The sequence below is a fragment of the Daldinia caldariorum genome (assembly GCF_022478825.1).
Source record: "Daldinia caldariorum strain CBS 122874 unplaced genomic scaffold F4812scaffold_24, whole genome shotgun sequence".
NCBI lineage: Eukaryota > Fungi > Ascomycota > Sordariomycetes > Xylariales > Hypoxylaceae > Daldinia > Daldinia caldariorum.
Genome location: NW_025953060.1, coordinates 323,353 through 350,872, shown reverse-complemented (window position 1 = coordinate 350,872; position 27,520 = coordinate 323,353). Strand labels below are relative to the sequence as shown.

General features: G+C 47.6%; 7 protein-coding genes across 7 annotated transcripts; 3 read left to right on the top strand and 4 right to left on the bottom strand.

Moving 5' to 3' along the window:
* Positions 1 to 360: 360 nt before the first annotated feature.
* On the bottom strand, positions 361 to 2,626 carry F4812DRAFT_232483 (uncharacterized protein). Its single transcript, XM_047930551.1, has 2 exons — positions 2,387 to 2,626; positions 361 to 2,266 (listed from the first exon to the last, which is right to left on the bottom strand). The coding sequence occupies exons 1-2, from the start codon at positions 2,478 to 2,480 to the stop codon at positions 456 to 458; spliced, it is 1,905 nt and encodes a 634-aa protein (XP_047786138.1). The 5' UTR covers positions 2,481 to 2,626; the 3' UTR covers positions 361 to 455.
* A 3,549-nt stretch (positions 2,627 to 6,175) lies between these two features.
* F4812DRAFT_232336 (uncharacterized protein) lies at positions 6,176 to 10,020 on the top strand. The gene is made up of 6 exons (XM_047930550.1): positions 6,176 to 7,592; positions 7,648 to 7,815; positions 7,876 to 8,059; positions 8,127 to 8,918; positions 9,034 to 9,423; positions 9,496 to 10,020. The coding sequence occupies exons 1-6, from the start codon at positions 6,403 to 6,405 to the stop codon at positions 9,841 to 9,843; spliced, it is 3,072 nt and encodes a 1,023-aa protein (XP_047786137.1). The 5' UTR covers positions 6,176 to 6,402; the 3' UTR covers positions 9,844 to 10,020.
* A 626-nt stretch (positions 10,021 to 10,646) lies between these two features.
* On the bottom strand, positions 10,647 to 12,086 carry F4812DRAFT_445540 (DNA-directed RNA polymerase III, subunit Rpc31). The gene is made up of 2 exons (XM_047935574.1): positions 11,628 to 12,086; positions 10,647 to 11,545 (listed from the first exon to the last, which is right to left on the bottom strand). The coding sequence occupies exons 1-2, from the start codon at positions 11,772 to 11,774 to the stop codon at positions 10,793 to 10,795; spliced, it is 900 nt and encodes a 299-aa protein (XP_047786136.1). The 5' UTR covers positions 11,775 to 12,086; the 3' UTR covers positions 10,647 to 10,792.
* Positions 12,087 to 12,229: 143 nt separating this feature from the next.
* On the top strand, positions 12,230 to 13,352 carry F4812DRAFT_463380 (uncharacterized protein; the record flags this gene model as incomplete). The annotated part of the gene is made up of 2 exons (XM_047938198.1): positions 12,230 to 12,356; positions 12,424 to 13,352. The coding sequence occupies 2 exons, from the start codon at positions 12,230 to 12,232 to the stop codon at positions 13,350 to 13,352; spliced, it is 1,056 nt and encodes a 351-aa protein (XP_047786135.1).
* A 197-nt stretch (positions 13,353 to 13,549) lies between these two features.
* Positions 13,550 to 15,700, bottom strand: F4812DRAFT_232321 (uncharacterized protein). The gene is made up of 4 exons (XM_047930549.1): positions 15,549 to 15,700; positions 14,822 to 15,484; positions 14,604 to 14,741; positions 13,550 to 14,547 (listed from the first exon to the last, which is right to left on the bottom strand). The coding sequence occupies exons 1-4, from the start codon at positions 15,603 to 15,605 to the stop codon at positions 13,780 to 13,782; spliced, it is 1,626 nt and encodes a 541-aa protein (XP_047786134.1). The 5' UTR covers positions 15,606 to 15,700; the 3' UTR covers positions 13,550 to 13,779.
* Positions 15,701 to 18,150: 2,450 nt separating this feature from the next.
* F4812DRAFT_232239 (Sec7-domain-containing protein) lies at positions 18,151 to 24,345 on the bottom strand. Its single transcript, XM_047930548.1, has 2 exons — positions 22,928 to 24,345; positions 18,151 to 22,871 (listed from the first exon to the last, which is right to left on the bottom strand). Exons 1-2 carry the CDS (start codon positions 24,215 to 24,217, stop codon positions 18,585 to 18,587), a joined length of 5,577 nt encoding a protein of 1,858 aa, XP_047786133.1. The 5' UTR covers positions 24,218 to 24,345; the 3' UTR covers positions 18,151 to 18,584.
* A 1,430-nt stretch (positions 24,346 to 25,775) lies between these two features.
* Positions 25,776 to 27,520, top strand: F4812DRAFT_232033 (pyruvate dehydrogenase). Its single transcript, XM_047930544.1, has 2 exons — positions 25,776 to 26,252; positions 26,314 to 27,520. The coding sequence occupies exons 1-2, from the start codon at positions 25,941 to 25,943 to the stop codon at positions 27,373 to 27,375; spliced, it is 1,374 nt and encodes a 457-aa protein (XP_047786132.1). The 5' UTR covers positions 25,776 to 25,940; the 3' UTR covers positions 27,376 to 27,520.

The window sequence follows — 27,520 nt, the reverse complement described above, 5'->3', positions numbered from 1 at the left end:
CCCGAGAGTATCAGAACGCCGCGACTTATCTTCAACGCGCTGAAGCTTGCGCCGCCACTTGCATTCGCAACCTTCATTATACGAAGACGAAATTTTACTCTGCAACTCTGCCTTCTCGCACCTTAAGTACCTCAGGCAGAGACTGGGCTGCGGCTCTAGGTAATTCCAAGTATCTTTCTTTGGCAGGCGCAAATACTAAGCATTGAAAGTTAAAGGAAGGAAGCAAGCTCGGTAGAGATATGGAATTCTGGATTTGAATTAACATGTTTAACCATTTTGCCTCATTATCTCATAACGAAAAAACACATTGATAGGCATCCCTTGGGCTCGCCATTCGAAAACTTGAATGCAACCAAAGTACCGCACTGGTATATCGATATAGAATCTCAACTGATGATGCAACTCATCCCGTTCAAAACATAGCCAAACCCCCTGGCTATTCAGAGTCTCGGATACTAAATTAAAGCGTCGCTTCCAACTTTGTCGCTAAGATGCTTGCTAACATTTTCCAATAACGCTTTGAGCTGCTCCACGTCTGCTCTCAGCTTCTTGACCTCGAGCATCGTGGGATCATCTTCGATGTTAGCTTTGCTATCTGCAATCTTCTTTGCCCAGCCCTCGCTTTCGAAGTCAATTTCATTTGCCATCTGCTCCCATTCTTCTTCCGTATCATCATCATCTTCCCCTCTTCTCCTGTTTCGCCGGATCTCCTTGGCTGTCTTGACTTCGAACAGTGCTGAACAGAAGAGCAGTGGTGAGTATATTATTCCCATGACAATGTCATTGAGCCTTTCATATTGCTTCTTGGGCATCCACCACTCAAAAGGTATGATCAAGAGGAATATTTCAATCAAGTTGAATGGGGCGATGAAGACGTTCTCGTCTGGTGCACGCACGAATTGCATCGTCTTCTGGGAGAAGAGAGCCAAAAACTCGTCATCAGCGTTGTCGTAGATATCCTCGTAAGCACTGTTGTAAAGTGCAATAAGTATGTTCAGGAGGATGACCATGACGACGAATGTAAAGAGATAGTAGAGAATGATTCCAAACGGCGGGCTAAAACGCTCAAAGCCGCTGAAATCGGGGCTCTGCATAATAGCATTAGCCATAGCCTGAAGGATGAAAATTGTATCCTCGCCCGCCATGTCGTCTGCGTAGTCCATTCCTATGAAGGCTTGTAAGAACCCAATAACGACGACGATCAGCAAAGCGAAGAAAATGATGCTCTCTTTCATCATGACTTTGAGTACAACAAGCATGGCACCGAAGAAGCGGAATGAATCCAGATAGAGCAGAAGACGAATCCAGAACATCGGCGCCGTAAACGCAAGGAAGTTGTACGATAGCTGGTTGAATTTCTGACGAGAATCATCATCCGGCGAGTGGGTAAAGGCGACAATGCGCATAGCAAGCGATACCAGTAATAGCGAGTATAGGACATTGTTAAACGCATTCCAGAAACTAAAAATGTGGTATCCGGCTTTGTAGAACTTGGCAAGTTCATCGAATATGAAGCCGAATGTGAAAGCGTAGAGTGTAACTTCAACAAAGTCCAGGTCACCACCAGGGTTAATGGTGTTGATAGCACCAGTGTAGAGAGCCAAGTAAATAAGGGAAATAACTATCTGGAAGGCATTCTGGTACATTGGTGCTCGCATACGGTCGGGATCCAGATGGGGCAGGAATGTGATATTATCGCGTTCCTTGTAGTCAACGAAACTGGCGGGATCATTTTCATCCTGGACGAGCCAACCTCTCCAGAGATAATTGATACATTTTTGGTAGCCGGAAGAGCCGATCACCCGCAGGGCGTGGAGGTCGACAGCTTTCTCGATAACATTGACAGGTGGGGTGGCCTCGCCGTCGACGACGATAGAGTAACGCTTGAGCAGAACCGACTGCAGCAAGTAAGCCATATCCTCTTCCGACTCGATGATCTGCTTCGCTATAATCTCGCAAGCAATCGCCCGGACTTGATGCAGTTCCGCATCCCATAGCTCAACTTCAGCTTGATGCTTAAACCATCGTTTGACTACAAGGAGACAGAACACGACACAAGAACGATTCTCAGGCCCGCCCGCCTCTTTGGCAGCTTTAATGACTTTGGGCGTAATGACCTTGCTGTGGGGTTGGGTAATTTGCAACTCCTCAAGTTCGCACGGCACGCATTGTTCGATAAGATATCGTAGGCGGAGAGCAACCTTGGTTACTTCTGGAGCAGGGATGGCAGATTCGACCGCCGAGTCTTCTCGATGAACTGGAAGAACTTGATATCGGATAGCCCGACGTGTATTAGCCCAAAAGCTCATTTTTTGATCAGGTATGGGGGAGGAACCAAGAAGAGATTAGGATGTATACAGCCGGATTAGGTGAATTCCAGACTTACGTCGGCGACCACTTTCATGAAATGACCAGTCGTGATGATTGTGGGATGGATGACGATCCCAGCCTAGGAGCTTCCTCCAATTGAACCTTCCCATACTTATTGCAATGCGCAATTGCGAAGTCTCTAATATCTAGGAAATTTCGCTCTCGTATTGAGATACTTAATCGGAGGAGTTGCGCGCGAACAAAGAAGTAAAAGGAGATAACTACAGAAAAAAAAACGAAACAAGTTAATTAACGAGGTGAAGTTAATACATGTTTCCTAGCCAATTGAAGTCCTTCAAAAACAGGTTTCAAAAGCAATACCAAAAGCAGAATTCCTTGTTTTTTTTTTTTTTTTTTTTTTTTTTTGTCTCGTCTTGACCCGTGCCTACGGTTCCATGATCCATGATTGTATCCGATGCTTTTTGGTTGGTGAAATCAAAGTGTTTGGCAAATCGTCATGACGTTATGTTGCGCGGGTGCTGCATAGGTACCACGGCATTGTACCCAAGTACCTATTATACTGGAGTAGGTACTTGGCAGACATGGAGCTTTACACCCTTCTACCTCTTCATGAAAAAAAAAAAAAATGAAAAAAAGATGAAGAGATATAACGCATAGAACAAGAGCCCGCTTCTAATATTGCGTCCCCGTAGCAGCGGACTTTTACGGCAAAACATGCTAGTACAAACATGTCGTTTAACCTACAGAACAGGTGTAAAAGCTAAGGTGAGGAGGAGGCACTTGACTCCTAGACGACAAGTCGTAACGTGGCTGCTCTAAATATCAAGTTCCAGCCGTCTGATACTCCCATGGCGCCGAGTCTCCCTTCACGTAAAAGTCCAGGTGCGGGGACGATGACTCTGGAGGTGCAGCTTCGACAGTCTAGACGACCACAAACATGTTGCAAGCACGTTCCGCCTTCCAAAACCACGGGTCTGGGCAATTTCGTTAAGCGCTAGTAGACTGACGAATACAAGGTATGGTTCCGCTGACTTGGTTGAAATGTTTTTGAGGGGGAGTGAGGCCTTGTGAGATTCACAGTTGATTGGATGGCAGTGTCAGTGTAGCGCTGCAACGCTGCAGATAATCCAACGTACCTATTGTACAGCCGGCTCGGTGAACTTTGAGTAGGTAGTATCTCACTGGGAAAGGCTACTTGAACTTGATGTAACGGCTGCCTTGTTAAGACGCTTCAAACGGTGAGCTAATGTTCACATGCGGCGTTTAATTCCCGGCCACTCCGGGTACTAAGAGTCTGCCCCGAGCCGTACATACCTAGTCCGCGACCGATCAGTTCCAATTTCATCTAAGGTACGGTTTCAGCCTCAGCACCTCGTCTTCCCATCCTTGGTTTTCAATGCGCGGCCCAGCGCTGGATGCCCTTGAGGTATTTACCGATATAGTCAAGCACCAAGACTACCTACATACAATAGGTTACTGGGCCGGCGGCGCAGCAAATTAATACTAAGTAGGTAACTATTGTGCTTTCGTACTAACAGCTACCGGGTCGATCATATCATATGCGTGCCTGGTGTGCCTAGTGTGCCTAGCGCGCACCCACGCTTTCAACTCACCGTTTATTCCTATGCCGTATTATAAACACCACGACATTGCACTCCGATAGAGGGTCCTGCGAATGTATTTGTTTGATCCCCAGTCATTCCATTGGTTCTCTAGAGGCTCGGTCATGCGGACAGTAGCTGTTCCTATGTACGCTAGGTAACTTGGCTAACAACCATTGCATGTATTACACAATACCCGTTCCAGGGGCAGAGCCGGTAGGTCGTATTATAGAATGAGCCTCTTAAACTATTAGTAACCGGCAAAGCAGGGCGAACAGACTTACCGGAGCGATCTACAGGCGCGTAAGGCAACCACGCGGACACGGCCACCATCTATTTGACTTCTTCGGCAACAAGTCCATTGAATTAGTCCACTTGTACTACTGCATACAACTGCTATGGTAGCATTGAATGTTCCTTGGCTCTCTTGTGTGGATATATCTATGTATGCCTAATATATGCTCAAGTGTAAGCGCCCTTATGTAGCCCTTGTTACATAGCCCTATACGCCTTGGGGGTGGGTTACCTTAAGCCAAGCCTTTTTTTTTTTTATCTGCATCATGTACATGTGGTAGTTTTCTAGGGTATAACCAGTCTGGAATTATTTGAATCATATTATTTAAGCAATCATCCTAGAAGGACCTTGCGTATGTTGACAATACGAGCATGGGAGTGCGTGGTGGGGTGAATTGTAGGCTTAGATTTATTCCTTTAGGTGCTTTATGTAAGTGGAGGGTCTTTAATTTAAGTGGAGGCATACCTATATAATGATGTTTTGCTAACATATAACTGACTTATCTTAAATACCAATATTATATTATTACTTGCTGATATGGGCTGTGTCTGGTAATGTTAATCTCATATCCCTAAAACTTGTAAGCATAAAAATATATCATTTCGGTATTTCTTTTTTGTACCAGGTAATATTGCAAACTTGTTTTAATTCACAAAGTTCTAACTAGGTCGTACAGCTGACAGCTTCAATACTTATTCACTACCTAGGTAGTGTATATGAGCCCGTTAAAGTGAATATTATACACAGGTATGTATAATATTCACTTTAACCCACCTACCTCCTATACCTCCTATATATGTCGTACCAAGCTACGAATCCATGTCAACGGTAGCCGGCCGCAGACTGTGTCAGCGCTACTTCAATTTTCTTATAGGATACTACTTCGCTCTAGATAATTGCAGATTGGAGCAGGCTGCAGCAACGCTACGGTCGTGTATCCAACAGAAATATGTGCTTAGCTCCTGCATGTCTTATGCCACGGTATGCGCCAGCGCCGCTGCCTATCTAGGCACATAATGGCACATAATGTACTTTTTTGAATTGTGTATCGTGTTGTACCTACCTGATATATTGATGCTACGCTAAACAGCAGCCATAGCAAAAGCCGTAGCCAGAGCCGTACCTACCTAACCTAGGAAATAAGCACCGGGAGACGCCCTTTCTTACTATTGAATAATAGGTTGCTGTTGCTTCCTAGATACCTACCTTACCTAGGAGGTAAGTATTATTTGCTCGTCCTTGATTCTGATTTGTCACTGCAGGCCGTCTTTATGTGCACCTGCAAATGCACGTATTAGGCCTATGCATCTTATGTAGGCATCGTCATCCGCGAAGCTCATCCTTGCATTCCCCTCAGCTTGTTCTGCCTAGCACTCTCGATAATCTTACACCCTTCCTACTTTTTTTATACATATATTCTCATGCATACCTCTGCCGTAACAGTTCTTCGTCTCATCGTCTCTTTATTTAACCTTTAGTATTGGTTCGTCGCATTATCGCGCATTCTCAAGGTATGGTAAAGAGATGAAATATGAGCCCTAGACAATTCGCTTGATAACAAATTACCCTTACTTGCGAGGCTGTCTTTATATTGGGCGCCTTGCAATATCATCATCTGCTTGTCCATTCTTCATCTTATCCTAAATGGCTTATTAAAATCACTGGAAGCTTCCACTACGCAATAGGTGCGTATGATCTTATTATTATCTGTATTATTGGACAGGAAAAAAACACACACAGAGTTAACAGTTATTTGTGCCGCCGTGTACAGCGTGGCGACTACTGTTGGACTCGACACTGGGAGAAAAGGCGACCCAAAGAGATTCGAACATTTGGCACTGTCAATTACACGACTTATTTCATACCCTTTAATTTCTATTCTGTCTTATTTTACGTTTTTTTTCCCTAGCTGACACAGTGTGTTTCGGTTACAGACCAGCCAGTCATGATCACCCACGACGGTTAGAGATTTTAATTGTGCGCACAGCAAACAAAAGCAGGAATCTTCCTTCCCCGCCTTGCGGCTTCAGGTCGATTTTCCATATTGGGTCTTGAAGCTGCTCTTTTAAAAAATACTTTTCACTCTCCTGCCGTTCCTAATCGCCTTTCCTTCTTGCTCCTCATTGAATCCTAGGCCTTCGACGTTAAAGCTGTCTACCCGAGATAGCCTCCAATATGGACTTGGGAATAGAGTCCCAGGAAACCAAAACCAGCCATTCAGCAGACCGGCACGAAGGTAGTTTCCCTAACAATGATGATACCAAGGCTCCCCGGATGGAGGATGCCCCTTCAACTGCACCCACGGACGCTGGTGATAAGGGTAAAGGATTGAAAAACGAAAAGAAGGCTATTACTAAGTCAAATAAAAAAGACAAGAAAGTAAAGAATGGTAAGTCCAAGAAGGGATCTCCAGTCAGTGAGAGCTCTTCTGGAAGCAGTGAGGACGAATTTACCAACTCATCATCAGATGAGTCTACAGAGTCGGAATCCGCATCCGACGGCGAGGAGCACTCGAAGAAGAAGAAGCGTCAAGACACACGGCGGACCAAGAAACCATCCAAATCATCCAAGGTGGCCACCAAACAAGCAAAGCCGCAAACCAAGACCCCAGAAGGCAATACGAGTGGTACGGATGCCGAGACTGAAGACGATTCTAATATCGACGAAAAGGGGGACATTCGCAAGGTCTCCATAGAACAAGAGCTTGCCCAGATGCGATTGCAGGTCCAACTGCTCCAGCGACAGCTCGCATCTTTTGGCTTACCCGACGGTGCTCCCGCCACCTCTTTCAACCAGGGCGCTTATGGATTAAGTCCTCAGGGGGGGCCCTACTTTGGAGTACTGAATTCGGCTAAGTACCCACTTTCTGCTGGTGTTCCTACGATGGCTATCAATGATCATATGCGAAGTGAGCAATTGGAAAGCCTGGCTAAAACTGTGCAATATACGAATAAAGGCGGTGGTAACAACCGACCGGCCACAGGTCAAGGAAAGCGACTTCGCCCCGGAGACTTTTTGTTGGACGATGGTAGAAGCAGCACCAACAAGGCATCTAAATCTAAGAGTGCCCGCGATGGCAAGCCGGTTGTCCAACGCCTCGAGTTTAAGCGTGTCGATCAAGTCTGGGACTCGCAGATCCATAATTATAAGCTCCAGGATACGGCCGTGGGTGCTAGCAACTCGCAATATGACGAATATCTCTTTCACGTGAGGAGAACATTTGATTGGGAGGGCAAGTATAAGACAACTATAGTTGACATTAAAAGTAAACAATTACGAGAGGGTCTTCGAGACGTTATAGGAAATGTCAAGGGAGTCAGCTTGGTTGAGGAGACTCCCAAACTGGACCCCAAGATGCTATTCTTGTGAGTTGCTCGTGTTTTATTTACATTATTTCTCGATCACTAACCCCGGCTACAGATATCTTGAAGATATGCGAGAATATATGAATAGTCTGAAAGAGATTGAACCAGAAGGGGACTCGCGGAAAGCACGTAGGAAGGCTCAGAAATGGATTGATGAGAAGCGGCGTCACCTCCGAGTCCTGATCAGGTACCTAGATGTAGACCATGCGGAGACTAAAAAGAGGTAAGCCATGAAAGTGCCATCCCTGCAGTCGAGGGCAGTCTTTACTGATGTGGTTGTTAGTCTTTATCCTATGCTAGAGAACGGCCTCATTACATTCGATCTTCTGTGGGCTCTCTGGAAGCCAAACACGCTTGCGTACACCACAACATATGGTTCCGTCGACGAGCCCCGCGTCTTCAAAGTTGAAGTTGCGGAAAAACATTATAGTATAATGAGGGGTGAATTTTACTACATAGAGGGCAAGGTAAATTTCCTGTGGTGATGCATTACGTCTGGATTGTTAGACTTAATTACTAACATCCAGAGCACAGTACTTCGAATACGACGGTAAGCAATTCGGATACGGCAGCATGGCACAAGAGATACCAGAGTTTCGCGGTGCGCGTAAGATCACCAGCTTGGGCTGCTATCCCCTCAAATACCACAAGAACGAAGCTCAGTTGCGCAAAGATCTTATTGAACGCGGCAAGAAATTCGTCAATCTTGCGGGCGTGAACTATAAGAGCCACCAAGGCATGGCGTATCACAAAAAGAAAAAGTCAGTGATCAAGGTCAATATAAATGGCCGGGTTATGATTGATCCGGCTATTCATCGTCGCATAAACCCCAACTATCCTGTTTCCCTTGTCCGGCCTAAAGATCACGACGTTCTTAGTGATGATGAGGGTAGCGATGATGAGTGTGAGGATGGCTGCGACTCAGAAGATGATATAGGCGGTACCGGCGATGCCGACATTGAAGGTGTTCAAGGAGACAATGGTGGAAAGGTCAAATTCGTGACTAAGGTATATAAGGACAATAAGGGGAATGTGCAGACTGTGCGCGTACCTAAAGACTTCGTTGACACAGACGAACCTAAAGAGAAGCTCGACCGAGTTCCTTCCAAGGAGGGAGCCACAGGTAATGAAGAAGACAAGTGTGGTAGCTCACCGCCGGTATTTACTGATGAGGAATACCTAATTGCTTCACCCGTCGTCTTAGGGTTTGCCTTCGCTGAGAAGCTTTGGCTAGAATTTACAGTATCTGGCATCAAGGAGATTTCATGGAACGAACACGCTTACGACTCATTGGTGCTACAATCAAATAGCAAGGAGATTGTCAGAGTAAGTGACGAGGCTGTTTTTCTTTTCTCTCCTCACTTATTGTTGCATATCCACCACCAGATGCCCATGTTGGCCTCGGGTGTTGTTGAATTTTTGACTAACTTGGAATCTTCAGGCTCTCGTGGAGTCTCATAAATACCACCCGGCCGCTAGCATTGACGATGTTATCCAGGGTAAAGGAAAGGGGCTGGTAGCTGTCCTACATGGACCCCCTGGCACGGGCAAGACATTAACAGCGGAGGGCATAAGCGAGCTCCTCAAATGCCCCCTGTATATGGTGTCAGCCGGTGACCTCGGAACCGACTCGCGTTGTCTCGAGGCGGAACTACAGAAGATCCTTGACATCTGTCACGCCTGGGGTGCCATTCTCCTCCTCGATGAGGCTGATGTATTCCTGGAGAAACGTAATATGCACGATATACATCGGAACGCTCTAGTTAGCATTTTCCTGAGGCAATTAGAATACTTCCAGGGGATATTGTTTCTCACGACAAATCGCGTTCAGGTATGTATTCGTTGACTCCACTCCTAACTCCATCGGATAGGAGGATACTAATTCAAACTCACCCATTTGTAGACTTTTGATGATGCCTTCCAGTCCCGAATCCACATTGCGCTGCGATATGACGATTTGGACACGAAAGCAAAGAAGGCTATATTCAAAATTTTCATTGAACGCGCTCGAGTTGTCGCAGGCATCGACCTGATGCCGTTCGATGAAGATGATTACGCAAGTTTGGCACGGCATAACCTGAACGGTCGGCAGATCAAAAACACGATCGGCACCGCCCAAGCCCTTGCTGTCAATAAGGGAGAGCCGCTTAGTATGCGCCATATTCGCGAGGTCCTCAATGTCCAGCAAAACTTCGAGCAAGACCTGAAAGGTGGCACCGGATATCAAGATGCCATGCGTAGCTATTTTTAAAGGGCAACCAACGTATCAGGTAGCGAAGATCACATCTGTTTCCGATTGAGGGGTGACCAAGGGCGACAGAGGGGTCAGCCCGGAGAGGGCACCGTCAATCAAGAAACTCAAGCGAAGAGAGAAAGGATGCGGCGCGGCTTTGGGACAGTTTCTCTCCTCAAGTCCATTTGGTCTGCATCTTAGCTGTTTTCTTTCTGTTGTATACTGATACATGGTTTGGCAATTGCTATTGCCCAACTGACAGGTGGAATATAACGTTCATTTAACTCAACTCCTGATCGGGTAGGACAGACGTTTTGTCAGTTCCATGAATGAACCGACACAAAGCTTTTCCTGGCACCTATAGGAGGAAGAATGGTAACAATACATAGAAATTACGGGTATGAGGCGACAGGCGAAAAAAAAGCGCACTCTCAAATAGCGCAGGGAAGCTTGCAAGACATGCTCTCGATGTTTTTTTTCCATTACTTTTCTTTATTGGTCTCATCGCGCGTTGTTTTTTTCTTAATTGATATTTATCGGTCTGCGAGCATTACGAGAGAAGAGAAAAGCATAACCCTTTCTAGATAGTTAAATCAGCAGTTCTCCTGGAAAATAGAATAGGTAAAACAAGGCGGATTATGGTATGTGCGCCGTGATTCGGTGAAGGTACGTCCATTCTCCCCATCTCGATCTATGCGACGAAAGCTTGGTGTGAGAAGCTGCCAATAGGGGTTGGGCAATAAAAATGCCAGATGAGTTGCACGTATGAAATTAATATGAACCAGTTTAGTATTTTGACAAGGGTAGATCTACCAAAGCAATAGTTCTATTCATTTAACAAATATCAGTGCTGAAAATGCCCAAAAATGCCATGGTATCATAGGCCTTGTGATATATCGAGTACAAGGCCGTTCCCTGGTGAACGCCGACCCCAATGCAATTAGATATCGATCTCGGAAACAAGGAACTAGAAATCCATAGCGCTCTCCCCAACACCTTCATCCTCGCCGTAGTCGTCGTTATCTCCGCCGTCGAAGTAGGCCTCCGCATCGTAATCTCCGCCCTCATCGTCGCCGTAATCATCGTCTTCCTGCGACATTTCTTCTTCCTCTTCGTCCAGATCTACATCCTCGTTCGCAGCATCTTCGTTGTCGCCATCCTTGATCGCGGCCTCGATGCGCGCCTTGCGCTCCTCCTCGGTCTCGTCGTCGCGTCCCTTCCTGTGCAGACCGCCGATCTCGTCGTCGCTAGCGAACGGGTCGCCGTCTACTACTACCGCCTTGCGCTTGACGCCCCCGGCCTTCTTCGCCCGGCTCCCGAGGTACCCGCCCTTGGGCCCGCCGGCGTCCTTCCCCTCGAGCGTGGCCCACAGCTCCTCGGGGAACAGGGCGCGGACGTACTCGTTCTCGCGGGCCTTGAGGTCGGGCAGGGTGCGGGTCTCGTCGGCGAACTTGTGGCTGTACATGGGGACGGCCTGGAAGGGGTCGAGGGTGGCGCGGTTCTTGACGGCGAAGCGCGCGTTGATCTGCGGCTGGCCGTAGGCGCGGCGCACGGGGTCGCTGGGCTTCGAGGTCGCCGCGTCGCCGCCGGTGGTACTGGCGAGATGGCGGTGGGTGTAGAAGGGGGTGCTGTGGAAGGCGCGCCGGAACGCGACGAAGGAGGCGACGGCGCGGGCTTCGGAGTCGTCGAGGGGAGGGGCTAAGGGGGGATGGTAGGATTTCTGCAATGTGGGGATCACGATATTAATACTCTGCGTATGGCGGTCGAATATCGACAGGTAAGCAAGGCGTGTGTTCGCTTACGGGATAGGTATCTTGGGGTTTCTCGTTAAACATGAGTCCAGGCTCGTCGGCGCCAGGCATGCCTTGCGGCGCGGCCTTTCGACCTGAGCCGAAGCCACCACGACCGCCACGGCCGCCTCGGCCTCCTCTACCGCCGCGACCAGACATATCTGTTTGTGTGGTTGGTTGCGGTCCCTTTCGAAGGGATTATTGCGGAAAATAATGTGGTGTTGGCGGCGACTTATAAAAAAAAAGAAAAAGACGATTTTAGAATCAAGCTGCTCTCAAAATTTCGGCGGGGACCTGGTGGGGCATCGGCAGTGGGTACCTTAGGTACATGTATTTATGTATTGTATGTGCAGTAATTATGGATTACGGATCTTCATCCCCGCGCCAATAGCCCCAGCCACTATGACCCCGCCCCCACTATAGCTTTCCTTTAGATCCGACCTTTTAGGGGGGATCCATCTTCATCCCTGAAAATCAACTTAATCAACTTAATCAACTTCAACTTTATTAACTTTATTAATACTACGCTTCGTTTGACTGCCTCTTTTCCTTACCTGTTTAACGGCAAAACTCCATCGTATCTCACGACTGAGATGAGTCGGATCAACGTTAAAATGGATACAGATACGATCCCAGTCACCGGCGTTGAAGAACTAGAGAAGCATCTAGACGAACTCGTTGCAGATCCGAATCTAGACCTGAATGCTAAGCTTTTCGACCATGTAGAGCTTCAGCTTACTGGTAAGGCTACCTCTCGTTTTGATACATAGGTACCTAGTATTGTTATTAACTAATACACATTCGATAGACGCCAATATACCACCTCTCATCCCGAAGCTTCTCCCAAAGCTCACAGAGATTCTCAAGAAATACCCCCAGGATCCCAAGATTTTATGTAGCTTAGCCATCAAGCTTCTCGCCCCCCTGAACTTCACCCAAATATTATCTTTGGCTTCCGAAGAAGCTCTCATACTAGCTCTACAGTCCCCTGCTCCCTCAGCAAACATTCTCGCCATGACTGTACTTGAGAAAGCAGCCAAGTCTCCTGGCGATGCTGCCATCCTTGCCATGATGAATAGCATGATTAAAAGCTTTATCATACAATGGCTGAGTGCGCCGCAGGTGGAAGTCGGTGAGAAAGGATCCAAAATTTTGGGGGATCTTTTAGATATTGACTGCGACACTCGACCACCTGATGGCTTATCAGTTAACGGAATGGAAATCGTGGTCAGAAAGCCTCCTGGTCAGGGGCTTTTATGGAGGAGAATTTTCAATGATCGCGACATTTATGACCTCATACTGTCACTTTGCACGAACCATCCTCTCGGTACCCAACAGCAGTCGCTTGCCCAAGGTCGTTTACTCCGGGTCTTACCTCGTCTGGCTGCTTTGAACTTCCGTGCTGTTACTTGGTCCGACTTCGCCGACTTGAACCAGAAGTACACCGATTCCACTAACAACCGCGGGATCTTGCATTTTGCCGCTCTCTTCATGGTTGATAAAGAGGACATGCTAATGCATCTCAACCTCATCGACTTTTTCGAAGCCCTCCTCAGTATTCAACGGATTACACCTTTTTCTACCCACAAGATTGATACTCTTAAAAATATTGTGAGGGATGCTACCGCACAGGATAATGTCCTGAAGGCCGCAATCCTGACCTTGCCTGAGCGAACAGTGCCCGAAGAAGCTGATGAACTTCGTCAATTCATCCAAGAAATCTTGAATTCTGAATAGAGGCCAAAGCACTCACTCACCTCTTCGGTACTCTATTATCTCTGGTATTCAGCTAGGGCTCATGAGACGACTGGTGTTATGGCTTGAGAAAAAGAAGAAAAAAGAAAAGAAAGGAAAAGAAAAGAAATATATGAGAACAAACCTGTCATGTGAGCCCCCGTGCTTTAATTGTTCTAATGTATACAACTTAGTCTGACGAGTTTCATAGTATTTAAACTAATAATACCCCATATACTTGACGGTTAGGACATGACAATTGAAACAGTGGATATGGCTTGTTACTTATAACCCTCGCTAATCGTATTTACCTCGTGAAGAAAGGGGGGATGATCCATGAATAACGAGATGATAGCCCATTACCAACAATTCATGTACACCTTTCCCATCAGCCTAACCCCCTTGTCAGTCTCATTCGTCATGTTCTTCGTTAGCTCCGGCAACCCAGCCCGCTCATTTCAATGGTTATGTCCCGAGTCTTTATAAACGGCAGACGGCCTGTATATCCCTTTACGTTAGCCATAATAGTTGCATCTACCCACCGGCCCACCGGCGGTGGCCTTCTATAATATTCCAGATCTCTCAGACATCTCATACAAAACTCTCGTTCCTCTTCATTTGCCGATTCATAAGAAAATGCCAAAGCGGCTGTATATTCGACAGCGAGTGGTATTTGCGCGCTCATCCAAGCGTAAGTCATCCAAATTCGTTTACTGTATTCTCTACACCGCTTCATTATTCTCGGGTTATGATTTTCTAACACAAGGTTCGCCTCCTGCAAAGTTCGATAAACAATGATGGTGTACATGGCGTGAGTATAAAATAGTTTTGCGGTGTCGATATCGCGAAATCGGTAGCAAGTTGGAAATAAATCCGGATTTAAAGGATTCTCTGCCTCGACCACATCCCTCGATTCCATCAGCGAGTTTAATGTCGTCTCGCCTTCGTGCTCCAAGTATTCTATGAGCGGCGTGGCTCTTAACACAAGCTCGGTTGCGGCCATAGTATCCGAAGGGTCTTGACATAGCGCTCGAACGAGTTTCACTAAAGTCGGCCAAGCCGTCATCTCGACCCATAGATAGTACATAGCCTTAAGAACGGGCCTTGTCGTGTAGGTATCTACTGCCTGCTTAAAAGCAAGTGCCCACTCGGGATGCATGAATACACTGTCTCTCCCCAAACGTACGTCTTCTTGTAGCTAACGATACGCTATCAGCTTTTGTAATCTGACATGATTCAAGCAGGCTAACTTACGATGTTGAAAAAGCTGTCGAACGTAGCATGGATTCCTAGATCATCGAAGCTTTGCCAGGGGCCCCCTCTACTGATGACGGCCGTCAGCCCAGCAGCGTGGCGCTCTTGGTTTGCGCCCCGCTCGAAATCATAAGTAAACTAGTTGCCACAACAAGTGTTAGATCGAGCTGCCAACGGAAATCCAAAGCAGTGTCCCTATAAGAGTACGAGTAACTCACCTCGAGTTTTTGTAATAGCCATTGCGCTGCTATCGTGTCTGTCACCAGATCTTTCCCGGGCTCCTGAAGAGCTTTCCGCAGACTCCTTAAAGCTTGCGTATGTAGCCTCAAATCTAACCACGCCTCTGGTGACAGAGCGACTCGCTGGCTATTTGCCCAAGATGCAACTACCAACTTGACCGTGTCTCGTAATACTGGACTTTCAGATCCTAACCTCCGTGGTATCATCCATATCGAGGAACCCCATATCAGCATATCGCGACCTGTCCCTGACGCGGACTCTAGACAATACACTAGTTCGGCCGCCAGCCGGTCAGAAGCACACATAGCTGGTGGCGGCGTTGGCGATAGCGTTGGCGACAGTGCAGGACGACTGAATTTAGCGGCCCGAGGGCGATTTGGGTGTGTAAGTCGCATCCGGTGGAACGTGCCGGGACCTTTAGCTGTCGTATACTTCTTCATGTCGACGATCATTTTGCCACTTGGACTACCTCCTCGTGGCTGCCGACCTTGGACACCTTCATTGGACGCTGTGCTGGTGCTGTCCAAGTTCGCTGATTCGTTATGGCAACCATTAACCACGAACTTGTAGCTATTCCGTGCCCCAGAGCAAACCTTTCCGGCTCGGGTGCATGCACCACATGTCGGCCAGTTCTCATCACACTATTCGAAAACATTAGTTCTGGCTGTTGGAGATAAGGAAGCGCAACCAATCCAGATGGCTTACCTTCGTCTTTCGTAGTTTGCAGAATGTGCAACGATTACTCTTTGGTATTCCGACCATGATCAAAGCAACTGACCTGATTCGTTTGTGAGGATACCGGTGCGTTGGTTATGCGACGGCACGTCTTAGACAGCCTCTTGGGTTTGGTGCTCGTGTTGGTGCTTGGTGCGGTAAAGGAACGTCGTGTTGAAGGAGATATCCCACGCTAGCATTCTGACTCGGAGAGGTGTGGTCTATTAAGCGCACACGGATGTCTAGATCCTCAAAAAAGGGGAGAGTCGCATTTGATTATATGCTACGCAATAGCCTTAGGTTGTACTGCCAGGCTCTTGGTTTGGTAGAAATTAATATAGGACCTTTTAATCTCTCGATAGCCACGAAACGAGGAACGTCGTCAAGGGCTAAAGCAAGGTACAGCCCGATATATTTGGGGCTCTGCATCCGTTTATCTCCAGAGGGCGGTCAGGATGAGGGTCTTGATATTTTTTTGCCCCCACGGCCCAGTCAACTTCAGTCAGGTTCAGCTGAGCTAAATTGGGCTGAGACGTCTTTGTTGATGATGTAAAGGTGGTTTTGATGATTGACGGAATACTAAATAGGGCACCTTAGAGCGGCGGCTATCGAGCCTTGACACGTCGTCACTTTCCAGTTCGGTACTAAGTAATAAAAAACATGAGATGGGAGCCTTGGGAAGCGGAACACATCCAAACAATAGCGAGTCACGAGAAACTACCCCTGCCGAGCAGCTGAGTCGTGAGGGGAATATTAAATCAAGGCTTGGCTTGAAGATAACCACAAAGATGCCACTCCTTTTCGGTGGGGATAACCATCACCTTGCGGCAGAGTCTACCGTGTGCTCTCACGTAATCACTTAGTTTTTTTTACACGCAGGAGATATACGTAGCGGGATATATTTTGGATAATACCGTGGTAAGGCTGACTTAGCGGGTTTCTTCTCCATGAAGCGGGAATTGGCCAATAAAGAGGCGAACGCAACAAGACCCCGAAAGGGGAAATTCATACACATGCCTCGAACCCCTGTATGGGACTCTGATTAGCTGCCATGACCCAATCATCTATCTCGTAGAGCATTCGGAGAAGCCAGGGTAAGATAGATAGATAGGTACCTGATGAGATATGTATAAGATATTTACTATACCTACCTACCTAAAATAGGTAGACAAAAACGATGCAAATTCTCTTACCTTTTCGGGAAGATTAAGGCGGTAGACGCATTATCATGCTTCCCCATCTTATATTCTACAAGCAGGATGACATTCGAATATGCCAAGTTATCACTTGACTTTGTCGTCGTCTTGTTGCCTTCTACATCAAGGATGCGTCTGTCGCCTGCCACATTTTCTGCTCTGTAAAATCGAAGTCATGTATACCTAGCTCGCATAAAAATAGGCAGACAAGCGAGAGTAAACCAGGGGGGGTGTAAGGTATGTACATATGTTCTCATCCAATAATGACCACGTCCGGAAGAACGGACTTCCCTCCGACATCTCGGCGTCTTCAGGTCCCGGTTCTTCAACGTATATATGCATACCGGTAGTTGCGACAATAATATAGAATAATCCCCTTTAGTTACGGTTACATACCAGAGTTAAAAATAAGACCTTGCTTCGTCTGTGAAGAAAAAGGCTCTGCTATTCTTCTCTTCTCCTATTCGTCCCCCACCGCATATTGCAACATTCTGGAATACCAAGTACCTAGCTCCGTAGCCCACCCGTATCGCAATCTCTTGCAAATTCATGCGCCCATGTCCATGCCATCATCTAAGGCTGTGTGTACCTAGGTAGACTTAGACTTTGTGCTACGACAGGCCACCCCTTTTATCATTCTCTAAGGATCTATCCATTAACTAGAAACGAAGAAGCAGTACGTAAGCTACCGCCGAAAAACAACCCGCAGGGGGGGGAGTGGCACTCTCGGCCGATAGAAAACTTGATCGGGAATTTCCATGTTGTCAACTCGGGCCCCGTACACAGCCCTAAGGGTCGCACCAGAACTTCTCCTCCCGAAGCGATAACGCGAATGACGAGATGTGAAGGGCAGAATTGATAAGCAGTGTGTAAGACAAGCCTACCTAACATAGTACCTACACCAGATGTTATAAGTGTAAGAGCCTTGGGAAATAGGCCTTTGACATATAGATAAAAATACATACTAGGGATATACCTAGCATTACACACACATGCTTATAGAGTTTTACAGCTTGTTTAGGGGCAACCAACCAATCGTGACGCAGAGCTCTTCCAAGACAGGAATTACATTACAACGATTATCAAACCTACATCTATGTAGAGAACGCCCGTTGGCTAGCAGTGGGAGCAGACAAAGCTTGTTTGAGGGCTGGCTTGTGACGTGCAGCTGTCTATCTATTATGGGTTCCATTGGCAGTCCTGAATAGATTATATATTCACCTCCTATAGATATTGCACACCCATCTACCCTTGGCATCTGTGCATGTACGATCTAAATATTACATGCACCAGAAACAAGCCACGGGACGCCGAACCAGAACAGACCATCTCCGTTAAGCTTACATGGATTTCCAGATTTGGAACCTATGTGCGGCCGCTACTGGGTTAGGCACTTTGGTACCTTAGCTAGGGAAATAGGACTTGATATACACGGTTGGCATGAGGTCTCACTTGTCCTATTCTCTTGCGCGGGCAAAATGGGTTTAAATTTGTACAATCCGAGACACGATTGCTGAGACATCGCGCTCATACGCTATGCTTTGGGTTAGGTACATATACGCAAGAACACCAACAATATAAAAGAACAAAAAAAACCAAAATTGTTATCTATCATACAAGAGTTTAGCTTGTCTATGATAGACCATCCCACCTGAACCAAACACCGCATGTGACCGTAGTCTTTCTTCTATTAATCGCGTCCATATTTTTTTTTGTTCCGATGCCCTCTTTATGACAAATCAATAACTCGCAACGGCCTCGTTTCCATCGCGTTTTGGGATATGCCGAATAACCACTAGCAATCAACGCCTTGGTACAGTCAGTCCGCATCTCACGCTTTTATGCCTCCCATCCCAACCTCACCGACTTCCAACTCAGTAGTTGGCACTTCACCGCTGATGGCGACGCTGGCAACACTCTCTCGTCGGCCGCCCGACATCCCCTTGATTCCAAGACCTATTTCGCCAACCTTCCTTAGGACGGCGAGCAGAGCAACCCTCAGGTCAGAGCTAAGCTCCTTGCCTAATAGCTCAATAGCTAGGGGATAGAACGAAGGGATGTGCTCGCTGAACTCCTTTTCTGGCCATGTCGAGAACCCTTCTAGCACGTCAACTACAACTGGACGCCACGCCACAATGTTTCGTTGCTGAGATTCCTCTTCGAGGGCCAGGTATCCCCTAATAACGTCTTTGCAGAGAGGTACTAGAGCCTTCTCGACTTCGGGCCGACTCTCTGCGCGCGACGGCGAGGTATCGGCGAACATCCTAAACAAAATTTGGATATAGGTCGCGGCTGAGCCACTCTCCTGCTTTAGGAGGTTTGGTGGCTGCTTCATGAACCCTTCCCGCCATAAGCGCATGCGTAAGTCCTTATCCTCGTTAAACCGCCTCGCGAAAAGGAAAGATTTTTTCAGGAGCGCCATCAGGCGCAATAATTCCGCAGATGGTATCTGAGCATAGACTGAATCGTTAGAGAAGAGTTCATTAACCGTCTCGATCATGAGCAGCTGTAGAACACAGCGAGATATGATACGGTTGAAGAAGCGTCGCCGGGCCGCTGTTACCACTACAGGTTGCTGCTGGAGCGAAGAAGCAGGCTTATAGTCTTCAAGGCGGGTTGCTGCGCTACCAATTGTCGAATGCGAAGAGTCTTCGACATGGGAAGCTTGAGAGGTGACACCTGAAGCAGATTCGATCCCAGATGAGATGCTACCCTTATCCGTACCGTTAATCTTCAGCGACCTTTCGTCTGTAGGCGAGTCACTTGTAGGCGTAAGAGGCACCTCGAAACCTAGCCCGTTGGGAGGCGGTGATAGTGCGGATGGGGCATTGATTGTTGTGGCCGAGAACAGTTGGTAAGCTGTTGTCCTCTCGAACAACTCGCAGAATGAACCAACGATCTGGTTCCAATGACTGCTAGTAAATTTTGTCACATTCTGCAGGATTAGCTGTTGAAGACAATTGCTGCCTATCCTAGCAATCGTATCGTTCTCTTGGCATATACAAAGTGCCAGCAGCTCGAGGAAGCGATCCAACATGTACTCGAGGGCATCGAAGTAGTGTGTAAAGAGGATAATCATATTACGTAGTGCTTGGATCATAGTGGTTGAGAGCCACACAGACAATTCTTCATGGTTAAGAGCGTTGGTCATCTCAGGTCTGGACCGTAGCACCATGAAGATCGGATATAGTTGCTGTCTCCATAGTATGTCCCAGAAATCAGACGGGAAATCACCACCGTATCGGAGCAAGGTCTCGAAAAAGTAGTTCAAGGCATTTGACCTTACTTCTAAGTCTTCCCCTGTCATTAGGACATCGTGGAATGCGAATAAAACCGGGAACCAGAAGCCTTCCTCGATCGAAGTACCGCCCTGCTGTTTAGATGGAGCGCTAGGCGACTCCGGAGAAGTTCCGTCTGCTGTTGGTGTCTGGCTGGACTTTTGGGATAGCGGGCATTCCGGAGTCTTGAGCATTTTCGGTATTATCGATTTGATCGTCTCCATTGCCTGCAGACTCTTCTTCTGGAACCTGATGTTCTTGGAGAATTCGGTGAGACAGACTATTAGATCTGTGAAGGCTCCTTGGGAGATTACAACGCCGAACCGCGTCTTATAAACTAGCGTGACGTTTTCGTAAGCCAAATTGACGATAGTCTCGTTAGGATCCCGCGCTGCGACAGTAAAGACGCCGAACATGGTCCTCCAACCCGACCGGATATTCTCGCCTCGCGCTTGGATCATCTGAACCAGGCAACGTAAAGCCATGTCTTTGACGGTTAAATTGCTCGAATTGGCGATGACATGCTCGAAAGGCTTTAAGAAATCCTTTTGGAACTTGAAACCCGGAAGCTCTTCAAGCTCCATGAAACGCATCGACAATTGTCGCAACGAGTCGAGCGCAAAATACACGATCGCTGTATTGTTATGGCATCCCACCTTGTTGAAATGCTCGCCAAGAACAGCCCAGATATTAGTCCATTCGAAACGAACACGAGTCATGTTGTAATAGCTGATTTCTACGATCTTTTGCAAGCTATACGTCCGCGGGGAGTCGTTGGAGCCCGATACCTTGATCTCGTCCCAGCTCACCTCGGTTAGGGCTTTGGCGAAATGTACGATGGCCTCCCCATTCAGATTTGCAGTGCTGCTAAAAATCCTGTCTACACTCTTAATGACATCGTCCGATCTGCTCTCAAGTGCAATTTCCATGGAAAAGCCCCGTGATCCAGCGTTGGACCTATTTCGTCGTCGGGTAGAAGCTGTTGATTTACGCGATTCGTTCGTACTTGTCCTCTCAGGGGGCATGAAACGCGCTTTGGATACGTCGGGGATGGCACCCTCGTCGACACCGCCGGTAATAAGCTGCAACCGGTCCAGCTGACTTATGCACATAAGGATATCCTTCCAAGACTCCTTCAAGTAATTACCTTCCGTTTGTCCCAATTCCAGGATGATTCGCAATGCTTCCACGTTCTTGGCAAGAATCTGTTGAGGGTTGTTCAGGTTGGTGGCGTTCTTCAAAGCCGACATGAAAGCTTCCCGCGCAGTAGCGAGGTCAAAAAGGCATGCGATCTTAATGGCTTGCTTCATTCCTTCTAAGCACAACTTATTCACTTCCAAGTTTTGCGCCTTCTGCATCTGGTTTGAGAAAGCAGAGAAGAAGGACATCCAGGTCACATCAAACATAGGCCCAACATGCCTGAAAGATGTCGCCGGGATGAATTTAACTCCAGCTCTTGCGGCATTCTTTCGTTGGTTCTTAAATAGATTCTTGAAAAGTTGCTCCGAACGAAGAGAGATTTCCTCGGATTGTTGTACATATGCTTCTCGCTGGAGATCGCGACCAACATTCGAAAGAGCTTGGCCAAGTCCCGCAGCGAAACCTGAGGACTGCGCAGGCAAGCTACCTGCAGCCGCAGCGGCTTCGCGCTCACTTTTAAGAACGATCTCATTACCCGCAATCTCATCGTAAATACCGATTAGATATTCGTCTGGGAGATCGGCATTGTCATTAATACCCCTGTTGTTCTTGATGAAGTCTTCCTTGGTCATGCGCCTAGCTATTTTGCTACTGTGCAAGTCCGTGTTAAGCAAGATTACCGAATAAGCCAGAACGTAGGCTGTATCCGCGTTGGCAAAAGCATTGGGATTGCCCATGACATAGCGATTGGCAAATTTCAACATGAATCGATCGATCTTCTGCGCTTCTCCGGGAAGACGGAACGACTGGAGAAATTGGCGCAAGGCGTCTACGAAGCGCCTTTGGGTGAAGTCCATGGTGTCGACAAAAGCATGCATGATCTCGATATTCTTTGCATCACCTTCACCAAGATATTCGCCGATCTGTGCCTTGTCAAGCCGATCATCAGAAATGAGAAACTTGGCGATATCCTGAGGACTATCACTTGGAATAAACCCTTCCTGTATCAAAAGCTTAATTCCCTTCTTCGGTTTGAAATTAAACTGACGGATCGCATTGGCCAGGGCTGTTTTGCGAGCTTTCTCCTTCTCTAGCTGAGCCGGGTCGTCGTCAACTACAGGGGTAGAAGGAGGTAAAGGCGTTTCGAGGCGAGAATTGCTATCGGCAGCCGAGGGGTCGATGGATTCCCGAATATCATCTGCCGACGGACGTGTGTCGTTATCGCGCGGCGTACCATTGACATCTGGACGGCCGACGACAGACCAATTGACAAGTGATCGCAATGCCTCGACAAGAGAATCTAAGGCTGCCCTCTTAATGACATATTCCCGCGGTATCTCAGGTTCCGGTTCGGTGGGAGGTACGATATCTCTCACGTTTAGAGGTGGTGGTAAGACCCCTTTTAGTTGCCAATCCGAGCCAGCGTTTGGATTTGAGTTCTTCTCCTCATACAGTTGTTCCTGGACGGGAGTGATAGATACGGGGTTGATCGCGAGCTTCGAAAGATCTTCTATAATGGTTTGGAAGATATTGTCGAGTTGAGAGTCGCAATCGTAGTTGAGATATGTTTCTACCAACCCTCGAGGGTCGCCGCAGAGCCTGGTGAGTATGTTGATGAAATAGAGCTTTTGAGAGGGCGGCGCTGTCCTTCTCGCTAAAAGCGCTAGATATATCTCGTTGAGAAACACCTCTATTTCTTTCTATAATCACGACGGTTAGACTACTCAAGAACCATAAACCAAAAAAAAAGTCTTACCTTGAACGGTGCGCGCATGAATTTAAACATCAGCCAGAAAATTTCACAGCAAACCTCAAACACCCTATCAACCGAGCTGGCTCCATTTCGAGTGATGCTAAGGCAGAGGTAAAACTTGATGGCTTGTAGGAAGCCGGTCGCCTCGTTATTTTTCGTGTTGGTGATGGTACAAAGGGGCGAAGTGAAAACGAGCATGTGGTTATTCAAAAGGGTGCGGATGAGGTGGAGTGATATGAGTTTGGATCGCATATGCTGGCCTCGGTAATCGTAAAGCTGGTCCGGCGGTAAGACCTTGGTTGATAAGTTACAGAAAGACCGGAAAATGAGGTATGCATCCCGGATGTAAACCTCGTCCTCGGCTTCAAGGGACTCGGCGGTTTCTTCCGCCTCGGTAGCAGTATCGCTTTGCGTTTGCTCCGAAACCCTTCTCGCTATCTTTTGGGGCGGCTTTAATTGGGTGATCATAGTCGGGCCGTCGCCTAGATTCGAATCGTCAAAACTCTTTCGGTGCTCGAGGTCCTTTAACGTTAACTTAGGTCCGCCTTCGTTTGCTGACTTGGAGCGTGCGAGCTCCGGTAGGTTCTGAGCGGTCACTTCATCGGACGCCTCCTGTTCTTCTTCGGTAACAACATCGTTTCCGTTGGCGGCGGCATCTCCTTGTTCCACGGTGACATTGCTAGAGCTGTTCTTTAATCTTCCTAGATTAATGCGAGCTTCTTTCATATGCAGTCTCGTTTTGACCCGTTCGAATACCATGCCGACCATCTGGGTCAGGGTTCCTTGCGCGGCCTGCTGATTTTCCGGGCTTCGCGACAGTAAAAAGACATTGTATACCTGGCGCACGGCCTTCAGCAACCCAGCTCCATGCACGACGATCTTGTCATTTAACACGGCGGCCAGCAACGCCTGAACGATATGTCGTTGGACATCGACGGGTGTGGTCTCTCCCTGGAAGCAATCGCATATCGTATCGATAGCACGATCTATCATAGGAGCTTGCTCCGTGGCATCCTCCTGCGCGCCATCTGGGGAGACATTTACGGAGAAATACGAGGAAGATGTAAGTTTCTGTATGCAGTCGAGAGCGGTATTAATCAATTGACTACTTCCAGTTTTAGTAGCTAATTGTAAAGGCGCGAAGACAACTTGAGGGTCGGGTAGCTGAGTTTCTCCTTCCTTGATAGCCTTGAGAGCGTTCTCGGTAAGTTCGGCGAGCTGTTTATTCCTCTGTGCTTCTTTAGATGCAGCGATGGCCTCGAGAGAGGACACCACAAAGACTAAGGAGCTCATGATTCGCCGAGCTGAAGGAAAAGGAGAGTAGTGGCCATCCGAGGAGGGTCGACTGCTGAAGATAGGAGTTCAATTCGGGGAGGTAAGGTTCGAGTTCGAGTACGAATTCGAATTCGCGACTTCGATCGTGATCCAGGGATGGATTTTCGGGTATTTCTTGGACGGTTTGTCACCTTAACACTGGCTTCTTTTTTTTAAAAAAAATGTGATATCTCTCGTCGCCTCGATCCCTACGAATATATAGCGCAAACTGACAACTAATACCGCCAAGAGGAAAAGATGGCGCAGTTGTAGTAAATGACGAGCTTCGTAGACACTTTTATTACTTTTGGAGGTTTTTGGTCTGGCCAAGCTGGCAAAGTTCCCTGAACAAGGGTTGTAACTCCACTGTAGATTTAATTGATGACAAGGCCCAAGGTCCCAAACCGCGACAAGGGGTGGGTGAGAACCACCGGCCTTAGGTACCTTAGGCAGGTACCTATGTACCTCTGGACCTGAATTCGTATAGTTTCTAGCCACATATCCGACCTAATTCAGCCTTAATCCTTTAGATCCGAAGACTTCCCATCAGCCACATTTACCCAGCTACCCTTTTGTCTTACATTATGTAGTACTTCTTTTATCTATCCTATAGATAAGCTTTTTGATAGCTCAGCTTGCTTACAAGAGCTCACTCAGCCATTTTTAACCAACTTTTATATCTCTCATAATCATTGAAAAGCTTTAGAAGCGTCGGGATTCGACCGAGACAGTCTCGTTACGGTTGTTAAAGATAGTCCCGATTTCGAAGGCTATTTTATTCTGATGATAAGTTCTCAATTTTTGGTCTGTTGTTTATTTTCAAGTATAGACAGAGAGGTAAGATGGTTGTACTTTTTAAACTTCACGACCTAGGTAGGTAAGGTAGCTTACACCTTTGGACCAATTAAAAATAGATCGCACGGCGGAATCCATTGGGGAGACCCATTTCAATATTCCTACGGATTCCGAAGACGTTGTATCTCTACTTACCTGTGACAGCTATCAATACCTGGGGAATAGAAAACATTTTAATAAGATGGGTTTAGTTGAACTGCAACTATATAATTATATAGCTAACTTTGTCAACTTGGTTTGGTAATATATTTACTAGAAATAGTAGAGGCGAATCTTAGGAAACTGAGCTAGTTAGTAAAAAGTACCGATACTTCATACATAGTACCTAATAGGTAATCCAAAAAATAAAAAGCAGCATAGAGGGGGGTTTTGGTGGAAAAGGCTTAGGGGGTCAGAGCTTCTCTCAACATCCCTAAGAAAAAAAAAAAGTTTTGGGGTAAGGCTATCATTGACTCGTGCCTGCTATTTGCTGCACCGCACAACGGACGGTACTTTATCTCCCGTACCTCTTTGCTGAGAAAAGGGACCCCGTCACGAAAATAACCCGCCGCCAATCAACAACTTCCAGACCTCAACTTTAGGTCTAATCTTTTTTTCTCTTCAACGTCCCCGTCTCGCGCCGTCTATCCTCCCCCCCCCTCCAAAAATCCCACACCTCAACTCAATTGGACTCGGTCAATCAATACCAGGTGCTGGCGATTTGTCTGCTCTGAGATAACCCGACCTGTCCTATTCTTTTTACTTCTTTGAATTCGCCTTATAGAATTATACCGGACTTCGTCTTTTCTATATAACACCTTTTTTTTTCTCTATCCGGGGGGAGAGCTATTTTCTTCCATCACCAAAAATGTTCGGCGCCGTATTAAGAAGGCAAGGCCTACTCAGGACCGCATCCCTCAGATCGGGGTTTATGCCCTTGGCCAGATACTATGCATCCTACCCGCCTCACACAGTCGTCAAAATGCCTGCGCTGTCGCCCACGATGACGGCCGGTAACATTGGCGCATGGCACAAGAAGCCCGGTGACACCATCGCCCCCGGTGAGGTTCTGGTAGAGATCGAGACGGACAAGGCTCAGATGGACTTCGAGTTCCAAGAAGAAGGTGTTATCGCTAAGATTCTCAAGGATGCCGGCGAGAAAGACGTCCCCGTTGGCAACGTGCGTGACTTTTTGCGCTTCCCCATTCCGTACTCCGAAATGCTGACACTTGTTATTGTAGCCAATTGCTGTTCTCGTCGAGGAGGGTGCCGATATTTCTCCCTTCGAGTCCTTCAGTCTCTCAGATGCAGGTAGTGACGTCGCAAAACCGGCACCCAAAGAGGAGAAGAAATCGGATGCGCCGTCTGATGCGGCCTCCGCTCCGGCCCCGACATCCACCCAAGAGCCGGAACAATACTCTCACGAAGGAAAGATCGAGCCCGCTCTTGACCGACTACCTAATATCAGCGCTGCGGCCCTGCAATTGGCAAAGGAGAAGGGTGTCGCTGTTTCCTCTCTCAAGGGTACCGGCCCCGGTGGTAAGATCACGGAAGACGATGTCAAGAAGGCCACCTCCGCTGCCGGTCCCTCCGTCTCCCCTGTTGTCTCTTACGAAGATATCCCTCTATCCAACATGCGAAAGACCATCGCCAAGCGCCTCCAAGAGTCTTTTAGGGAGAACCCTCACTTCTTCGTCAGCACCCAGATCTCCGTCACCAAGCTTCTAAAGCTCCGACAAGCTCTGAACAGCTCGGCCGAGGGCAAGTACAAGCTGTCCGTTAACGATTTCCTTATCAAGGCTATTGCTGTCGCTTCCAAGAAGGTTCCTGCTGCCAACTCCGCCTGGATCGGTGACGCTGTCCGCAAGTACAACAACGTTGACGTTTCCGTCGCCGTCGCTACTCCCAACGGTTTAATCACTCCTATCGTCACTGGTGTCGAGGCCCGCGGTCTAGAGTCCATCTCTGCCAAGGTCAAGGAACTCGCCAAGAAGGCCCGTGACAACAAGCTCAAGCCCGAGGAATACCAGGGCGGCACTATTTCCATCTCCAACATGGGAATGAACCCTGCCGTCGACAACTTCACCGCCGTCATCAACCCCCCGCAAGCTACTATCCTGGCTGTCGGTACCACGAAGAAGGTTGCCATCCCCGCCGGTGAGGATGGTACCGGTATCGAGTGGGACGACCAGATCACCGTTACTGGAAGCTTCGACCACAAGGTAGTTGACGGTGCAGTCGGTGCAGAATGGATCAAGGAATTCAAGAAGGTTGTAGAGAACCCTCTTGAGCTGTTGCTGTGAACGAACAAAATTACGTACTTAGGGGCGTCAGGAAATGATTGGTCATAGACACGGGATGACATCCATTTGTAGCATTATGCCGCATGAACTGTATAATAAATTTTACAAAAGTGAATATTGAGAGACGAACCTAATTTCTACTCTG

Coding starts and splice junctions, on each gene's coding strand:
- F4812DRAFT_232483 (XM_047930551.1), bottom strand. CDS start 2,480: ATGGGAAGGTTCAATTGGAGGAAGCTCCTAGGCTGGGATCGTCATCCA. Junction 2,267..2,386: donor TCATGAAAGTGGTCGCCGAC/GTAAGTCTGGAA, acceptor TCCGATATCAAG/TTCTTCCAGTTCATCGAGAA.
- F4812DRAFT_232336 (XM_047930550.1), top strand. CDS start 6,403: ATGGACTTGGGAATAGAGTCCCAGGAAACCAAAACCAGCCATTCAGCA. Junction 8,060..8,126: donor TTTACTACATAGAGGGCAAG/GTAAATTTCCTG, acceptor TCCAGAGCACAG/TACTTCGAATACGACGGTAA. Junction 9,424..9,495: donor TCACGACAAATCGCGTTCAG/GTATGTATTCGT, acceptor ACCCATTTGTAG/ACTTTTGATGATGCCTTCCA.
- F4812DRAFT_445540 (XM_047935574.1), bottom strand. CDS start 11,774: ATGTCTGGTCGCGGCGGTAGAGGAGGCCGAGGCGGCCGTGGCGGTCGT. Junction 11,546..11,627: donor AACCCCAAGATACCTATCCC/GTAAGCGAACAC, acceptor CCCACATTGCAG/AAATCCTACCATCCCCCCTT.
- F4812DRAFT_232321 (XM_047930549.1), bottom strand. CDS start 15,605: ATGGTCGGAATACCAAAGAGTAATCGTTGCACATTCTGCAAACTACGA. Junction 15,485..15,548: donor GCAAACTACGAAAGACGAAG/GTAAGCCATCTG, acceptor GTTTTCGAATAG/TGTGATGAGAACTGGCCGAC. Junction 14,548..14,603: donor TCGACAGCTTTTTCAACATC/GTAAGTTAGCCT, acceptor GCGTATCGTTAG/CTACAAGAAGACGTACGTTT.
- F4812DRAFT_232239 (XM_047930548.1), bottom strand. CDS start 24,217: ATGAGCTCCTTAGTCTTTGTGGTGTCCTCTCTCGAGGCCATCGCTGCA. Junction 22,872..22,927: donor TCATGCGCGCACCGTTCAAG/GTAAGACTTTTT, acceptor TCGTGATTATAG/AAAGAAATAGAGGTGTTTCT.
- F4812DRAFT_232033 (XM_047930544.1), top strand. CDS start 25,941: ATGTTCGGCGCCGTATTAAGAAGGCAAGGCCTACTCAGGACCGCATCC. Junction 26,253..26,313: donor AAGACGTCCCCGTTGGCAAC/GTGCGTGACTTT, acceptor TTGTTATTGTAG/CCAATTGCTGTTCTCGTCGA.